This window comes from Manis pentadactyla, chromosome 7, assembly GCF_030020395.1.
Source record: "Manis pentadactyla isolate mManPen7 chromosome 7, mManPen7.hap1, whole genome shotgun sequence".
NCBI lineage: Eukaryota > Metazoa > Chordata > Mammalia > Pholidota > Manidae > Manis > Manis pentadactyla.
Window position 1 is genome coordinate 54,842,862 of NC_080025.1, and position 13,642 is coordinate 54,856,503.

General features: G+C 37.7%; 1 protein-coding gene across 1 annotated transcript in view; it reads right to left on the reverse strand.

Moving 5' to 3' along the window:
* Positions 1 to 298: 298 nt before the first annotated feature.
* Positions 299 to 13,642, reverse strand: part of NME8 (NME/NM23 family member 8) — a 50,928-nt gene continuing 37,584 nt past the window's right edge. The window contains exons 15-17 of the mRNA XM_036918940.2: positions 7,604 to 7,748; positions 6,763 to 6,998; positions 299 to 441 (exon numbers count right to left, since the gene is read on the reverse strand). Coding sequence (XP_036774835.2) covers positions 6,764 to 6,998; positions 7,604 to 7,748 — 380 coding nt within the window. The 3' untranslated portion in view covers positions 299 to 441; position 6,763. The remainder of the gene's footprint in view (positions 442 to 6,762; positions 6,999 to 7,603; positions 7,749 to 13,642) is intronic.

Here is a 13,642-nt window from a genome sequence, read left to right on the forward strand (position 1 = left end):
AAGTCGATATGTCCCTTTTCAGAGTTTTCTGCTGGAATGCTTAGTCAGATTTAGGGCCAACCTCTACATAGTACCTTCGGGCCTTGCAATGAGCATCTGTATATAACGCCGCTCCTGGGTTCACTGGCTCTCTCCTATACTCTTCTTCCCCCTAAGTGTTTCCCCAATTATTTTGTTGAATCTTGTGTGTGCTTATATAAGCCACCTTAAATCCTCTTTGAAAGATCGGGTAAAAACAAACATGAGGATTTGTTGATTTTCTTATTGTTAAATGTTTTATTGTTGTTATGCTTAGCCATGTGATTTTCACTTTGAGGTGAGCCTTCAACTTGAGGTAACATTGAGTCTTCCTCCACAGCATGTCTTTGTCATTCCTTCCAGGAAGCTGTGCCACATGCTTATATGTCGGTGTGAACTCATATGCATTAACTTCTCAAAGTTCTAGGAAATGACAGAATATGTTTGATAAGATATAGCACAAAGCTATATGCTAATTTTAAGGCAGTTATGAGTTTCCATCGAATACACAAATCCCCGATGTGTATAACTGCAGAGCTGGGGAGATGGTCTCTTGTCAACCTATACACTGCCTGAGGCAGCAAGTAAGCAATCAGAAAGGATTTACAACCCAATGTACTAATGAACAAATGCTTTCAACAGAGTGAAAAGCTTTAATTTGTGAGTAACCACAATGTTCTACCCAATTCTTTCATTGACAGCTAAGCCAAAGGTGAGGAAGAAAACTGGAAGGAGATGAGAAAGCCAGCAGGACTGACTGTGTAGCTATTTACTGAACTTGATGGAGAGGCTGGGGTGGGACGGGGGAGGGAAGAACCCGAGGAGCAACTTCAGGGCCCAGGGGGACTCCGAGGACAGAGATGCCCAATGAAGCGTTTTAGGAATTTGTTGTTACTGCTTTAGTTATATTTTGCTTGAAAAAGAATCCTTTCTTTGGTATCTCTTCAAGAAACTTTATTAAAGGATTACTTCTACTTAAGGATTTTGATGTGAGGATTATATGCATTCCTTTTAAATGTGTCATAAGATTAGACTAATTTTGTATCATTTTTGAAGGCATTTTAGAGAATTCTGTTGTGATGGATTTTTGTGCTTCCCTGAGGAACCATTCTTCCTTATTTTTTTTACTACTTTTATTATGATAAAAATACATGTAACATAAAATGTACCATTTTAACCACTTTAAATGTACAAATCAATGGTATTAATTATATTCAGTTTGCACCCAACCACAATCTATTGCCAAATTTTCATCACCTTCAACAGAAATTCTATACCCATTAAGCAGTAAGTCTCAGTTTCTCCCTCACTCCGGCCCCTAGTGACCTCTAGTCTACTTTTCATCCCTATGAATTTGCCTATTCTAGGTATTTTTCATAAGTGGAATTAAAAAATATTTGTTCTTTTGTGTCTGACTTATTTTATTTAGTATAATGTTTTCAAGGTTGATCTAGGTTATAGCATTTATCAATACTTTGTTCCTTTTTACAGTTAAATAATATTCCATTGTATGTACATACCATATTTTGTCTTCTATTGAGGGACACTTGGGTTGTTTCTACTTTTTGGCTATTGTGAATAATGCTACTGTGAACACTGGTGTACAAGTTTATGTTTGCCTGTTTTGAATTTTCTTGAGTATACACCTAGGGGTGGAATTGTTGGGTCAACTATATTCCATGTTTAACCTTCTGAGGAACTGCCACACTGTTTTCCACAGAAGCTCTCCTATTTTATATTCCTTCCATATATAAGGGTATCAACTTCTCCACATATTTACCAATACTTGTTACGTTCCCTTTTTTATTATAACCATACTAGTTAGGAGCAAGGTGGCATCTCATTGTAGTTTTGATTTGCATTTCTCTAGTGACTAGTTACATTGAAGAACTTGTCACATGCTTGTTGGTCATTTATCTTCTTTGGAAAAATGTCTATTCAAGTCCTTTGTCTACTTCTGATATTAAACCCATATCAGATATATGATTTGCAAATATTTTCTCCCATTCTGGGGGGTGTCTTTTCATTATTTTGGTAGCTTCCTTTGATGCACAAAGTTTTAAATTTTGACTAAGTCCAATTTATCTATGCTTTGTTTTCTTTCTTTTGTTGCCTGTGTTTTTGGTGCCATATTTAAGAAACCATTGCCTAATCCAGGGCCCTGCAGATTTTCCCCTGTTTTCTCCTAAGAGTTTTATAGTTTTAGATCTTAAATTTATGTATTTGATCCACTTTGAATTAATTTTTGTCCAACTTCTTTCTTTTTAATGTAGATATCTAGTTTTCCCAGTACCATTCATTGAAGAGACTATTCTTTTTTCACTGAATGGTTATGGCACCCTTGCAAAACATCAACTGACCATGGATGTGAACATTTATTTGTAGGCTCTCAATTCAATTCCATTAGTCTCGATATCTAACCTTATGCCACTAATGCACTGTTTCAACTATGGTGGCTTGTAGTAAGTTTTGAAATCAGGAAATGGGAGTGCTCCAACTTTGTTCTTTTTCAAGATTGTCTTGGCTACTCTGAGTCGCTTGAAATTTCTTATGAATATTAAAATGAGGTTTTCTATTTCTGCAAAACCACCACTGGGATTTTATAGGGATTACATTGAATGTATAGATGACTTTGGATAACATTGTCATCTTTACAGTGTTAAGTTTTTCAATCCATGAACAAAGGATGTCTTTCTACCTATTTAAGTCTTCCTTAGTTTTTTTCAGCATTGTTTTATGTTTTTTAGTGTAAAAGCCTTCCACTTGTATGCTGATTAATTTATTTCTCAGTGTTTTACTCTTTTTTAATCTATAGTAAATTAAATCATTTACTTAATTTCCTTTTTGGATTTTTCATTGATAGTATATAGAAACAAATAATTTTTTAGTGTGATTTTGTATCCTGTGCCTTTGCTGAATTATTGTTAACAATTTATGTGTGTGTGTGTAATTCTTTAGGGTTTACTATATGTAAGATCATGTTTTCTGCTAATGGAGATAGTTTCAGGTTTTCCTTTCCAATTTGGATGCTTCATTTCTTTCTCTTGCCTAGTTGCTTTGCCTACAACTTCCAATACTATGTTAAGTAGAATGCATTTTCATTTCAATCATCTCAGGGTATTTTCTAATTTCTTTTGTGATTTCTTTTATGACTCATTGGTTCTAAGACTGTGCTGTGTTGTTTAATTTCCACATATTTATGAGTTTTCCAGCTTTATTTTTGTAGTTGGTTTTTAGTATCATTCTATTGTAGTCAAAAAACATAATATGATTTCAATATTTTTAAAATTTGTTAAGACTTTTTCATAGTCTAACCTATAGTTTATCTTAGAGAATGTTCCATGTGCATGTAAGACGAATGTGTTGACTGATAGAGTGTTCCTTATATATCTTTTAGGCCTAATTGAACTATATATTGTTCAAGTCCTCTATTTCCTCTCTAGTGAAGTTTTTAATGCAGTTATTCCATTTTTCAGCTCCAGAATTCCTGTAACTTAGTTTAATTTATGATTTCTATTGATATCCTCATTTTGTGCATACATCATTTTCCTGATTTTCTTTAGTTTTTATCCATGGTTTGAGCATATTAAGACAGTTGCTTTAAGTCTTTATCCAGTAAGTCCAATGTGTGGGCTTCCTCAGGGATAGTTTCCATCAATATTTTCCTGTGAATGAGCCATACTTTCCTATTTCCTTGTATTTTGCAGTTTTGTTGTTTAAAATGCGACTTCCAACTATTCTAATGTGGTACCTCTGAAAATCATTTTTCCCCCTTTTGCTCAGAGTTTCCTCTTCTTCATTGGTGAAGACTTAGTTTGTGTTCAGTCATTGTTTTGACTGAGAATTCCTTGAAAGCCAGGATTTAAAAACAACAACAAACCACTTCTCCAAGTCTCTGTGGTTTGGCTCTGTGCTGCAGCATGTCTTTAATGTTTAGCCAGGCTTTTTAAAATTCTGCCTCTGACTTCACTTCCTGCTTGTACTGAGCCTGTAGATAAGCCAGTTGTGAAAAGTTGGGTCCCTCAGATCTTTTCTGAGCATGTATCTTGTCCCAGGTACATGTGTGGCCTTCTAAATTCCCCAGTACACATTAGTGCTTCTGAATGCCCAAATTTCCCAAAGAAACTCTCTCCCCAGGTTTTCCTCCCTGACTTTAGGTGGTCTGCTGTGTGTCGCAACCATATCATCAGCCCCAGGCAGCTGTGGGGATTTTGACCACCATATTATGCTCACCATTTCTCCTCTGTGAGTGGTTTTTGTTGGGTGGAACAAAGATGAATGCCTTATGTTAGCCTTTGGATAGCCTTCAGACAGGTTAGAACAGAAAAACACAATAATTTGTGACAAATATCTACTATATTCTCTCTGGAACCAGAGACCAGGGTCCCACACTGGGAACACAGAATGTGATCTTCAAGACTGTCACAAAGCTGGAGAAATAGTATGGCAGGGGCAAGTAAAAGTGTCATAAGGTTTTCATATCATATCATTTTTAAGGTGCCTTTTTGTTGATTCACATCCACTTGGTTGCTGTAAACCTTTGATTATTACCCAGAATTCTGACAAAGTTGTTTCTGACTGTTCCTGGTTGTTTTCAATGTCCCTGTTGTGGAATGTGAGCTTAGAGCTGCCTACTTCACCATTTTGCTAACATCACTCCAGTGGAGCCTTCTTGACTCCTTTGCTCTGAGGGGCTGACTTATACTCTCAATTCATATGCCTTCTTCCCAGCATGACTGAAACAGAACTCATGGTATTTCCTTCTAGCCTATTTCTCTCTTCTGTATTCCCTGGGAATGGTTAGATCATTTCCTCAGTTACTCCAGCCAGGAAGACTTATTTTTTCCCACTTATGTAGCAGAGTGGTAGTCAGTCATCATGTTCTGTGGACACAATGCAGCCTTCTAAGAATTCTTTGATCATTCCACTTATCACTAAAACACCATTTATACATTATTTCAGGTTGCTGTCATCTTTCACTTTGATGTTTTCAATCCCTCCTGCCTGGATAGCTTGCATCTCACTTTCCTTCTCCATCTCCTATATGTATTTTCTCATAGCACTCTGTGCTTACAGCTAAGAACCCTAGAAACCCATGTTAAACAAGGACTATGTGTATTTATCCCTGAAACAGTGTGCAGCATATAACATGATCTAAACAAATATAATTATTGAACATATGAAACAGATCCACAATTCTAGCCATCATACTGGTATGATTTAGTATATGTATATGTACATACACACATATACACACATATATATATATGATAGTTCAGATGGTTTAGAAACTTTTAAGACCCAATTCTCTCTTGTTTCCTTACCTCTGATTTTGAAAATCCTACTAATTTTCAAGATCTTCTTCATTCTTTCTTCTCCAGCACCTACCCATCAAACATACCTGTCAACTCAGCACTGAACTAATTCAAAATCCCCTATATTATTCATAACACTCCCCTCATCAAAAAAGGGAGTGATATGCATATGTTAGAATAGTATACACTATATTGCTAATAGACGCTATAAACAGAATGTAGTTCCATTCACCTCCCATCCCTCTCTCATTCATCACTTGCATGCTTAATAATCTACTGTCTTCTGGTAGTTAGGTGTGGTTTTTGTGAGTTTTGTCTCCCCATTAGATTTACATTTGCTTGAAGGTAATAACCTTTATTCAATCAGGTATGTATTAACCAAGAATCCACAATTCAAGCAGATATACAATACATATTTTCCCAACATATGTTTATGGGTTCTATAATCATGTATATCATATACATATGCCTTGTTCTATAATCGAATCAGACTTATGGAATGAGCTACACTATGCCAGAATTTATTTTTATTTTATGTATCTGTTTTTTTACAATGTTCTTAAAACTGGAGAAATCATGGCTTAAAGGAACTATTAAGGTAACAATGTACTCATCTCTCCCTGAGGAACCTGGCTAGGTGTGGAGGGGCTTCTCCATTTCACATTGCTTTCTCATTATGCTCTGGTGACTGATTCTCAATTTGGCTACTTCAGGAGAAAACACTCTGTGTGGGAAGGCTGTACAGTAATATTCAGATCAGCAGCCAGAGTCATACAGGTGTACATTGTGAGCCTGCTTTTTGAAAATAAAGAAGGAAAGTAGATCTGATGGAAAAAGTCACCTCTCTCATATTCTCTCACACTGGCCTAGATAAAAACATTTTCAAGTCTTCATCACCAACTAAGAAGTCAATCCACATACATATTGCACAGCTACTGCTCCTCAGTAAGTACCTCTTTGCCAAGGAATAGAAGTGATTGCCTTTTGCTTACTTTATGATTTCTAATCTTCCATTTGATTACATTATCACATAGCACCTACAGGTAGTTAGTAGGTTCCAAGTTTCCAAATACTTAGAAAACAGAGTTGAGGCTACTGAGAGACTCTGCCCATTCAAAGTGGAGAAGTGGAGGGGAGTTGAGGAGAGGGACTGTATGGACTGTGTCATGGCAGATGGCACAAACAGCCAGAGACCAGGACTTGCAAACCCAAGGGTATTTCACTTGCAGCACTGTCTCCCAGGTCCCTGGCATCTACACATCTGAGCTTTGAGGCTTCAAGGTTACTATGAAACAGCAATAAAGTGTCTGGCAAGAGATAAAATTTGATTCAGGAATATGGGAATAGTGCTGGTCTTCCCAGGATAGCCTTGTCCTAGGCCCAGTCACTGTAACAAGCAAAGAAAATAATAATTAAAGAGGTACTGTACTTCAATCCTCAGGATTCTCAGGATCCATGTCTTCAAATACACTATTTATGACCTCCACTGCCTCACTGATATTAGATGATCCATGCACAGCATTTTTCAAAACACTTCTTCCAAACTTGGCTCGGATAGAGTCAGGGGACAGTAGTTTTGCTTCATCTGGGTCTGTGGGACCCATCAATCGTCTCCATTCTGAAACAGCATTCCACTTGGTCAGGATCATGACCACAGATGGGCCCCTGCAAATAACAATGCTTTCAGAAGACAGGCAGATTACAACTGTGGAGACTGCATACCCAGCTAAAGACAGAAGGCTACAGCTTCATCCAGAGAGCTCATCTTTATTCTTTGTTCTTATCAGTGTAATTTGTGGGTTTTTTTTTCATTTCTTCCTTTATCAACAGGTTTTTGTGCTAGAAGAAAGCTGCAGTTTCATTCTAGGAATATATGCCAGGCTCTGTTTCAAGTACTTTCAATGTATGAATTAATTAGCCATCAGAACAAACCTATGAGGTAAATACTGTTATTACCCTCACCTTACAGATAAGGAAAACAAGGCACAGATTATGGATGTTGGCAAAGGAGGGATTTAAAAGCAGAGAGCCTCTTTATCTGATGTGAAGGCCTAGAGAAAGGGGAAGAAAGAAAGAAAAGAAGGAAGGAGAGAAAAAGGAAGATAAGGATGGGAGGAAGGAAGGAAAAAGAAACAAAACCTAAATATTAACAGGATACCTTTTAATGAATGAGATGGAATATTTTATACAAAGTGATTTTTGTATTTTTCAAAGTTTCTATGAACATTTACTACTTTAATAATGCAAAGAGCTATGTAACAGAAACTTACTCAGATAACATTTCCAATAGATCTTTATAAAAGTCTCTTCCTTTTATTTTTGAATAAATTTTGTCTGCATGCTCTTCAGTTAGAAGCATTTCCTTCATCTGTGTTATATCAAATCCAGCCTCTTTAATACGCCTCAAGATCCCCTCTAGGGAAAATAGATAGTTGGTAATCTTACAGATTGCTTTCACTTTCACTCCATGTTCAATGGATTGAAATTACTAAGGAAAGTAATTGTTTTACTTGCATGCTGTGATTTAAAGAACGAAAACTATGTTAAACTAAATTAAACTTAAAAAGATTGACATTCAGAAGAACTATAATATGTTAATATAGATGTTCAATCTCTGACATCACACCCAAACAGAATGATTCAAAAAGGCTCAAAATAATAAATAGGCAAAAAGGTTCCAGGTAAGTATAAATAATAAGAAAGCAAGTGTGTGGTCTTGATACCAGACAACCTAGAGTTCAGGTTCCAAAGCATTTAGTGAGACAAAGAAGGACATTGTATGATGCTAAAAGCTCAAATTCACCATGAATGTCTATATATCAAGTAACATGACAGGCACCATTATAAACCAGAAACTATAGGAGAAATGGCAACATACTAAAAAGTAGGTGACTCATCATCACCAACAGTCCAAGATAGATCAAGTTGGCCAAAAATAAAGTAAGCCCATAGAAGACATCACCTAAACAAATAGTAAGGTAGGTCATACACTCAAATTTTGCCCCATGTTGTAGAGAATATCCTTTTTTTTCACATACACAGAATATTCACAAAAAATTACTATATGGTAAGGTAGTTCAACAAAACCATAGCAATTCCAATAAAGAAGAAATAATTGCGGGGGAGGGGGCGGAAGATGGCGGCGTGAGTAGAGCAGCGGAAATCTCCTCCCAAAACCACATATATCTATGAAAATATAACAAAGACAACCCTTCCTAGAATAAAGACCAGAGGACACAGGACAATATCCAGACCACATCCGCACCTGAGAGAACCCAGCGCCTCGCAAAGGGGGTAAGATACAAGCCCCGGCCCGGCGGGAGCCGAGCGACCATCCCCCCAGCTCCCGGCGGGAGAAGAGCAGGCAGAGCGGGAGGGAGACGGAGCCCAGGGCTGCCGAACACCCAGCCCCAGCCATCCAGGCCAGAGTGCAGACACAGTATGTGCCCAGGGGGCCCTGGATACTAGGGAAACAGGGCAGCAAGAACAGTGAGCGGGCACTGGAGGCCGGGCGCCGGAGGACATAAGAAAAGCGAGCGACCAATTTTTTTTTTTTTCTGTTTTGTTTTGGCGAGCGCTTTTTGGAAGTCTTAAAGGGATAGAGACCCCAATACTAGGGAAACAGGGCAGCAAGAACAGTGAGTGGGCACTGGTGGCCTGGTGCTGGAGGACACCAGAAAAGCAAGTGACCTTTTTTTTTTTTAATTAAAAAAATTTTTTTTTAATTTAAAATTTTTTTTTTTTTTTTTTTTTTTTGGTGGTCGTTGTTTTGTTTTGGCGGGTGCTTTTTGGAAGTCTTAAAGGGGCAGGGCGGGTCACTTAATCCAGAGGTAGGGAATCCGGGGATCTCTGGGCACCCTAACCCCTGGGCTGCAGGGAGCAGGGAGGCCCCTTACGGAGTTAAATAGCCTCCCAGACGCTCCCCATCCAACGCGACTCCACCACTTTGGAGCCACTGCCCGAGCCAGACAGCGCCCACAGCAACTGCAGATGGAAACTCATCCCATGCTCGTGGCTAGGAAGAATTAATATCGTCAAAATGGCCATCCTGCCCAAAGCAATATACAGATTTGATGCAATCCCTATGAAACTACCAGCAACATTCTTCAATGAACTGGAACAAATAATTCAAAAATTCATATGGAAACACCAAAGACCCCGAATAGCCAAAGCAATCCTGAGAAAGAAGAATAAAGTAGGGGGGATCTCACTCCCCAACTTCAAGCTCTACTATAAAGGCATAGTAATCAAGACAATTTGGTACTGGCACAAGAGCAGAGCCACAGACCAATGGAAAAGACTAGAGAATCCAGACATTAACCCAGACATATATGGTCAATTAATATTTGATAAAGGAGCCATGGACATACAATGGCGAAATGACAGTCTCTTCAACAGGTGGTGCTGGCAAAACTGGACAGCTACATGTAGGAGAATGAAACTGGACCATTGTCTAACCCCATATACAAAAGTAAACTCAAAATGGATCAAAGACCTGAATGTAAGCCATGAAACCATTAAACTCTTGGAAGAAAACATAGGCAAAAACCTCTTAGACATAAACATGAGTGACCTCTTCTTGAACATATCTCCCCGGGCAAGGAAAACAACAGCAAAAATGAGTAAGTGGGACTATATTAAGCTGAAAAGCTTCTGTACAGCAAAAGACACCATCAATAGAACAAGAAGGATCCCTACAGTATGGGAGAATATCTTTGAAAATGACACATCCGATAAAGGCTTGACGTCCAGAATATATAAGGAGCTCACACGCCTCAACAAACAAAAAACAAATAACCCAATTAAAAAATGGCAGAGGAACTGAACAGACAGTTCTCCAAAAAAGAAATACAGATGGCCAACAGACACATGAAAAGATGCTCCACATCGCTAATTATCAGAGAAATAAAATTAAAACTACAATGAAGTATCACCTCACACCAGTAAGGATGGCTGCCATCCAAAAGACAAACAACAACAAATGTCGGCGAGGCTGTGGAGAAAGGGGAACCCTCCTACACTGCTGGTGGGAATATAAGTTAGTTCAACCATTGCGGAAAGCAGTATGGAGGTACATCAAAATGCTCAAAACAGACTTACCATTTGACCCAGGAATTGCACTCCTAGGAATTTACCCTAAGAATGCAGCAACCAAGTATGAGAAAAATCAGTGCACCCCTATGTTTATCGCAGCACTATTTACAATAGCCAAGAATTGGAAGCAACCTAAATGTCCATCGATAGATGAATGGATAAAGAAGATGTGGTACATATACACAATGGAATACTACTCAGCCATAAGAAAAGGGCAAATCCAACCATTTGCAGCAACATGGATGGAGCTGGAGGGTATTATGCTCAGTGAAACAAGCCAAGCGGAGAAAGTGAAATACCAAATGATTTCACTCATCTGTGGAATATAAGAACAAAGGAAAAACTGAAGGAACAAAACAGCAACAGAATCACAGAACTCAAGAATGGACTAACAGGTACCAAAGGGAAAGGGACTGGGGAGGATGGGTGGGTAGGGAGGGATAAGGGGGGGAGAAGTACGGGGGTATTAAGATTAGCATGCATGGGGGGGTAGGAAAAAAGGGAGGGCTGTACAACACAGAGAAGGCAAGTAGTGATTCTACAACGTTTTGCTATGCTGATGGACAGTGACTGTAAAGGGGTTTATAGGGGGGACCTGGTATAGGGGAGAGCCTAGTAAACATAATATTCATCATGTAAGTGTAGATTAGTGATACCAAAAAAAAAAAAAAGGGCAGTTCCTGTGTGGTAACCTCCAATGAGTTCTACACAAGGGTATAAAGGGCATATAAAAGTGTAGGCAAAGGGTCTGTTTGTGTTTATACAGAGGATCAAAGCCTAATTGGGCTACCCCGAAAATGAACTAAGATACGATATGAAAAAGAACTTCCCACATCAGCACTCTCCGGAAGACTCATGCCAGAAGATGATCATCAAAAAACCCCAACAAAGATCCACGCACTGCTACAGCTGTAGATGCACTCAACCCACCAGTTCCTGGACTTGCCATGGGAATGAAGGAGATATCTAAGCTGGCCTCTGCATACAGTAAAACAACAAATTTGACTGGATCTATACTGTTGGAACTCAATCAAGAATTAGGAGAAGTGCAAATTGTAGCACTCCAAAATCTTACAACTACAGACTATTTACTGTTAAAAGAACATAAGGGATGTGAACATTCCCCAGTAATGGGTTGTTTTAATTTGTCTGATTTCTCTCAGACTGTTCAAGTTCAGTTGGACAATATCCACCATATCATAGATAAGTTTCCACAAATGCCTAAGGTGCCTAACTGGTTTTCTTGGTTTCACTGGAGATGGCTGGTAATTACAGATATGCTTTGATTATGTAACTATACTCCTATTATGTTAATGTGTGTGTGCAATTTAAGTAGTAGCTTAAAACCTATACATGCTGAAGTTACTCTACAAGAAGATATGTCAAAGAAATAATCAATCTTCCCATGTTTTCTTCCGCCTGCTACTTCTATAGCTTTTCTTCTTCCTTCCTAATTACAACCCTTAAATAAAATTCGTGCCTCATATCAAATTTACCGAGTATCGTAGTTCTTCCAAGTGGTAGAGATACCTCAAGACGAATGCTGGGCATGGAAGCTACAGGGCATAAAATATGCAAAGAAATAAAAAGCTAACCATTTCAAACAATAAGGCTTCTCTCTCACTTACCAACTTTACATTTCCCTGTATAGCCCCGGAAGATGACTGGTTAGCCAGAGACGGGTAAGATTCCTCAAGGGAGGAACCACCTAACACAGGCACAGTCGCAGGGGGGTCATCAGGTGAGAAATTGGGGATCAACAGAGGTAAGGCTTAGAACCTCACCCCCACTGTTCTGAGAGAAATCTTCTGCATACGTGGATGTTTTATTGCCCTTGCCTAGCTTGAATTAACACATAGTCTACAGGCACACACCTGATCATCTACATTTGCTCTCTTACAACACTAAACTATGTTTTCTACCTTTATCTCGTATCTACCTACCACTTCAGCATTTTATTAAAAAGAATAATAATAATAAAGAGAGAAATGTGGTATCCACATATAAATCAAGTATAAAAATCAAATGAGTATTCATATTTGAACTGTTTATAGTTCATAATGCATGAGCAAAACCAAAAGTTTCTGTGATGACTGCCCTTGTACTGTTCACTATGTAACTTATTCACTATGTAAGAATTTGTTCTCCATGTAAGAACTTGTTTGTTATGCCTCAGAAGATTGGAGACTGATGAAGATTAGGCTTGGGGTGGATTAATGATTGTGCATTGAGCATTGACTCCCCTATACAGAATTTTATTGTTGTTGACAACCATTTGATCAATAAATATGAGAGATGCCCTCACACACACACAAAAAAAAAGTACACACTTCCAATTGTAAAATAAATAAGTAACCGGGATGTAATGTATAGCATAAGGAATATAGTCAAGATATTGTAACAGCTTGGTATGGTGATAGCTGGTACCTAGAATTGTCATGTATATAAATGTTGAATCACTGTGTTGTACACCTGAAACTAATGTAATGTAATACTGTGTGTCAACTACCCTTCAATAAAAAATAATTATCTACAAAAAAAAAAAGAAATAATTGCAAATGACCTTCTCTAACCATAATGCACCAAATACAATAATAATAAAATAAAATTTCTCCTCCATCAGAATAATTCTTTTAAACTTTCTAAAAAGATAAATCTATTAAATAACTCTATGGCCCCGGTAAAACACAAACTTAAACTGCAGGTTTTCTAAAAAACAATGTTAGTAAAAACACTATCCATTAGAATCTATGGGATATAATTAAAGCAGTAATCAGAGAAAAATGTGCAACCTTAAAAATTTTACTGACAAAAATAAAGAAATGAATTAAATATCCAGTTCAAAAAGCTAGAACATTTTAAAAACTACTAGAAAATAGAAGGAAGGAAAAAATAAGATAAAAATGGAATGTAGTGAATTCAGAAAGAGAAAACCAATATAATTTATAAGTAAATCAAATTCTAATTGTTTGAAAGACAACAAATTGAGGAATGGTAAGGTGGAAATAACCATTGAAAACAGGAAGTTAAACAGAAGACATTTAAAACTTTGTACAGGTGGAATGGATAATTTTCTGGAAGAATGCAGCTTAACAAAAATTATCTCTCCTTAGTGGAGAAAGTCTAAATAGATCAATTTCCTTAGAAAAAATGGGAAAGTGGTCAAAGAATTATCCTACAAAAAGAAAAAGAAAACAGGCCCAGATGTTTTCACA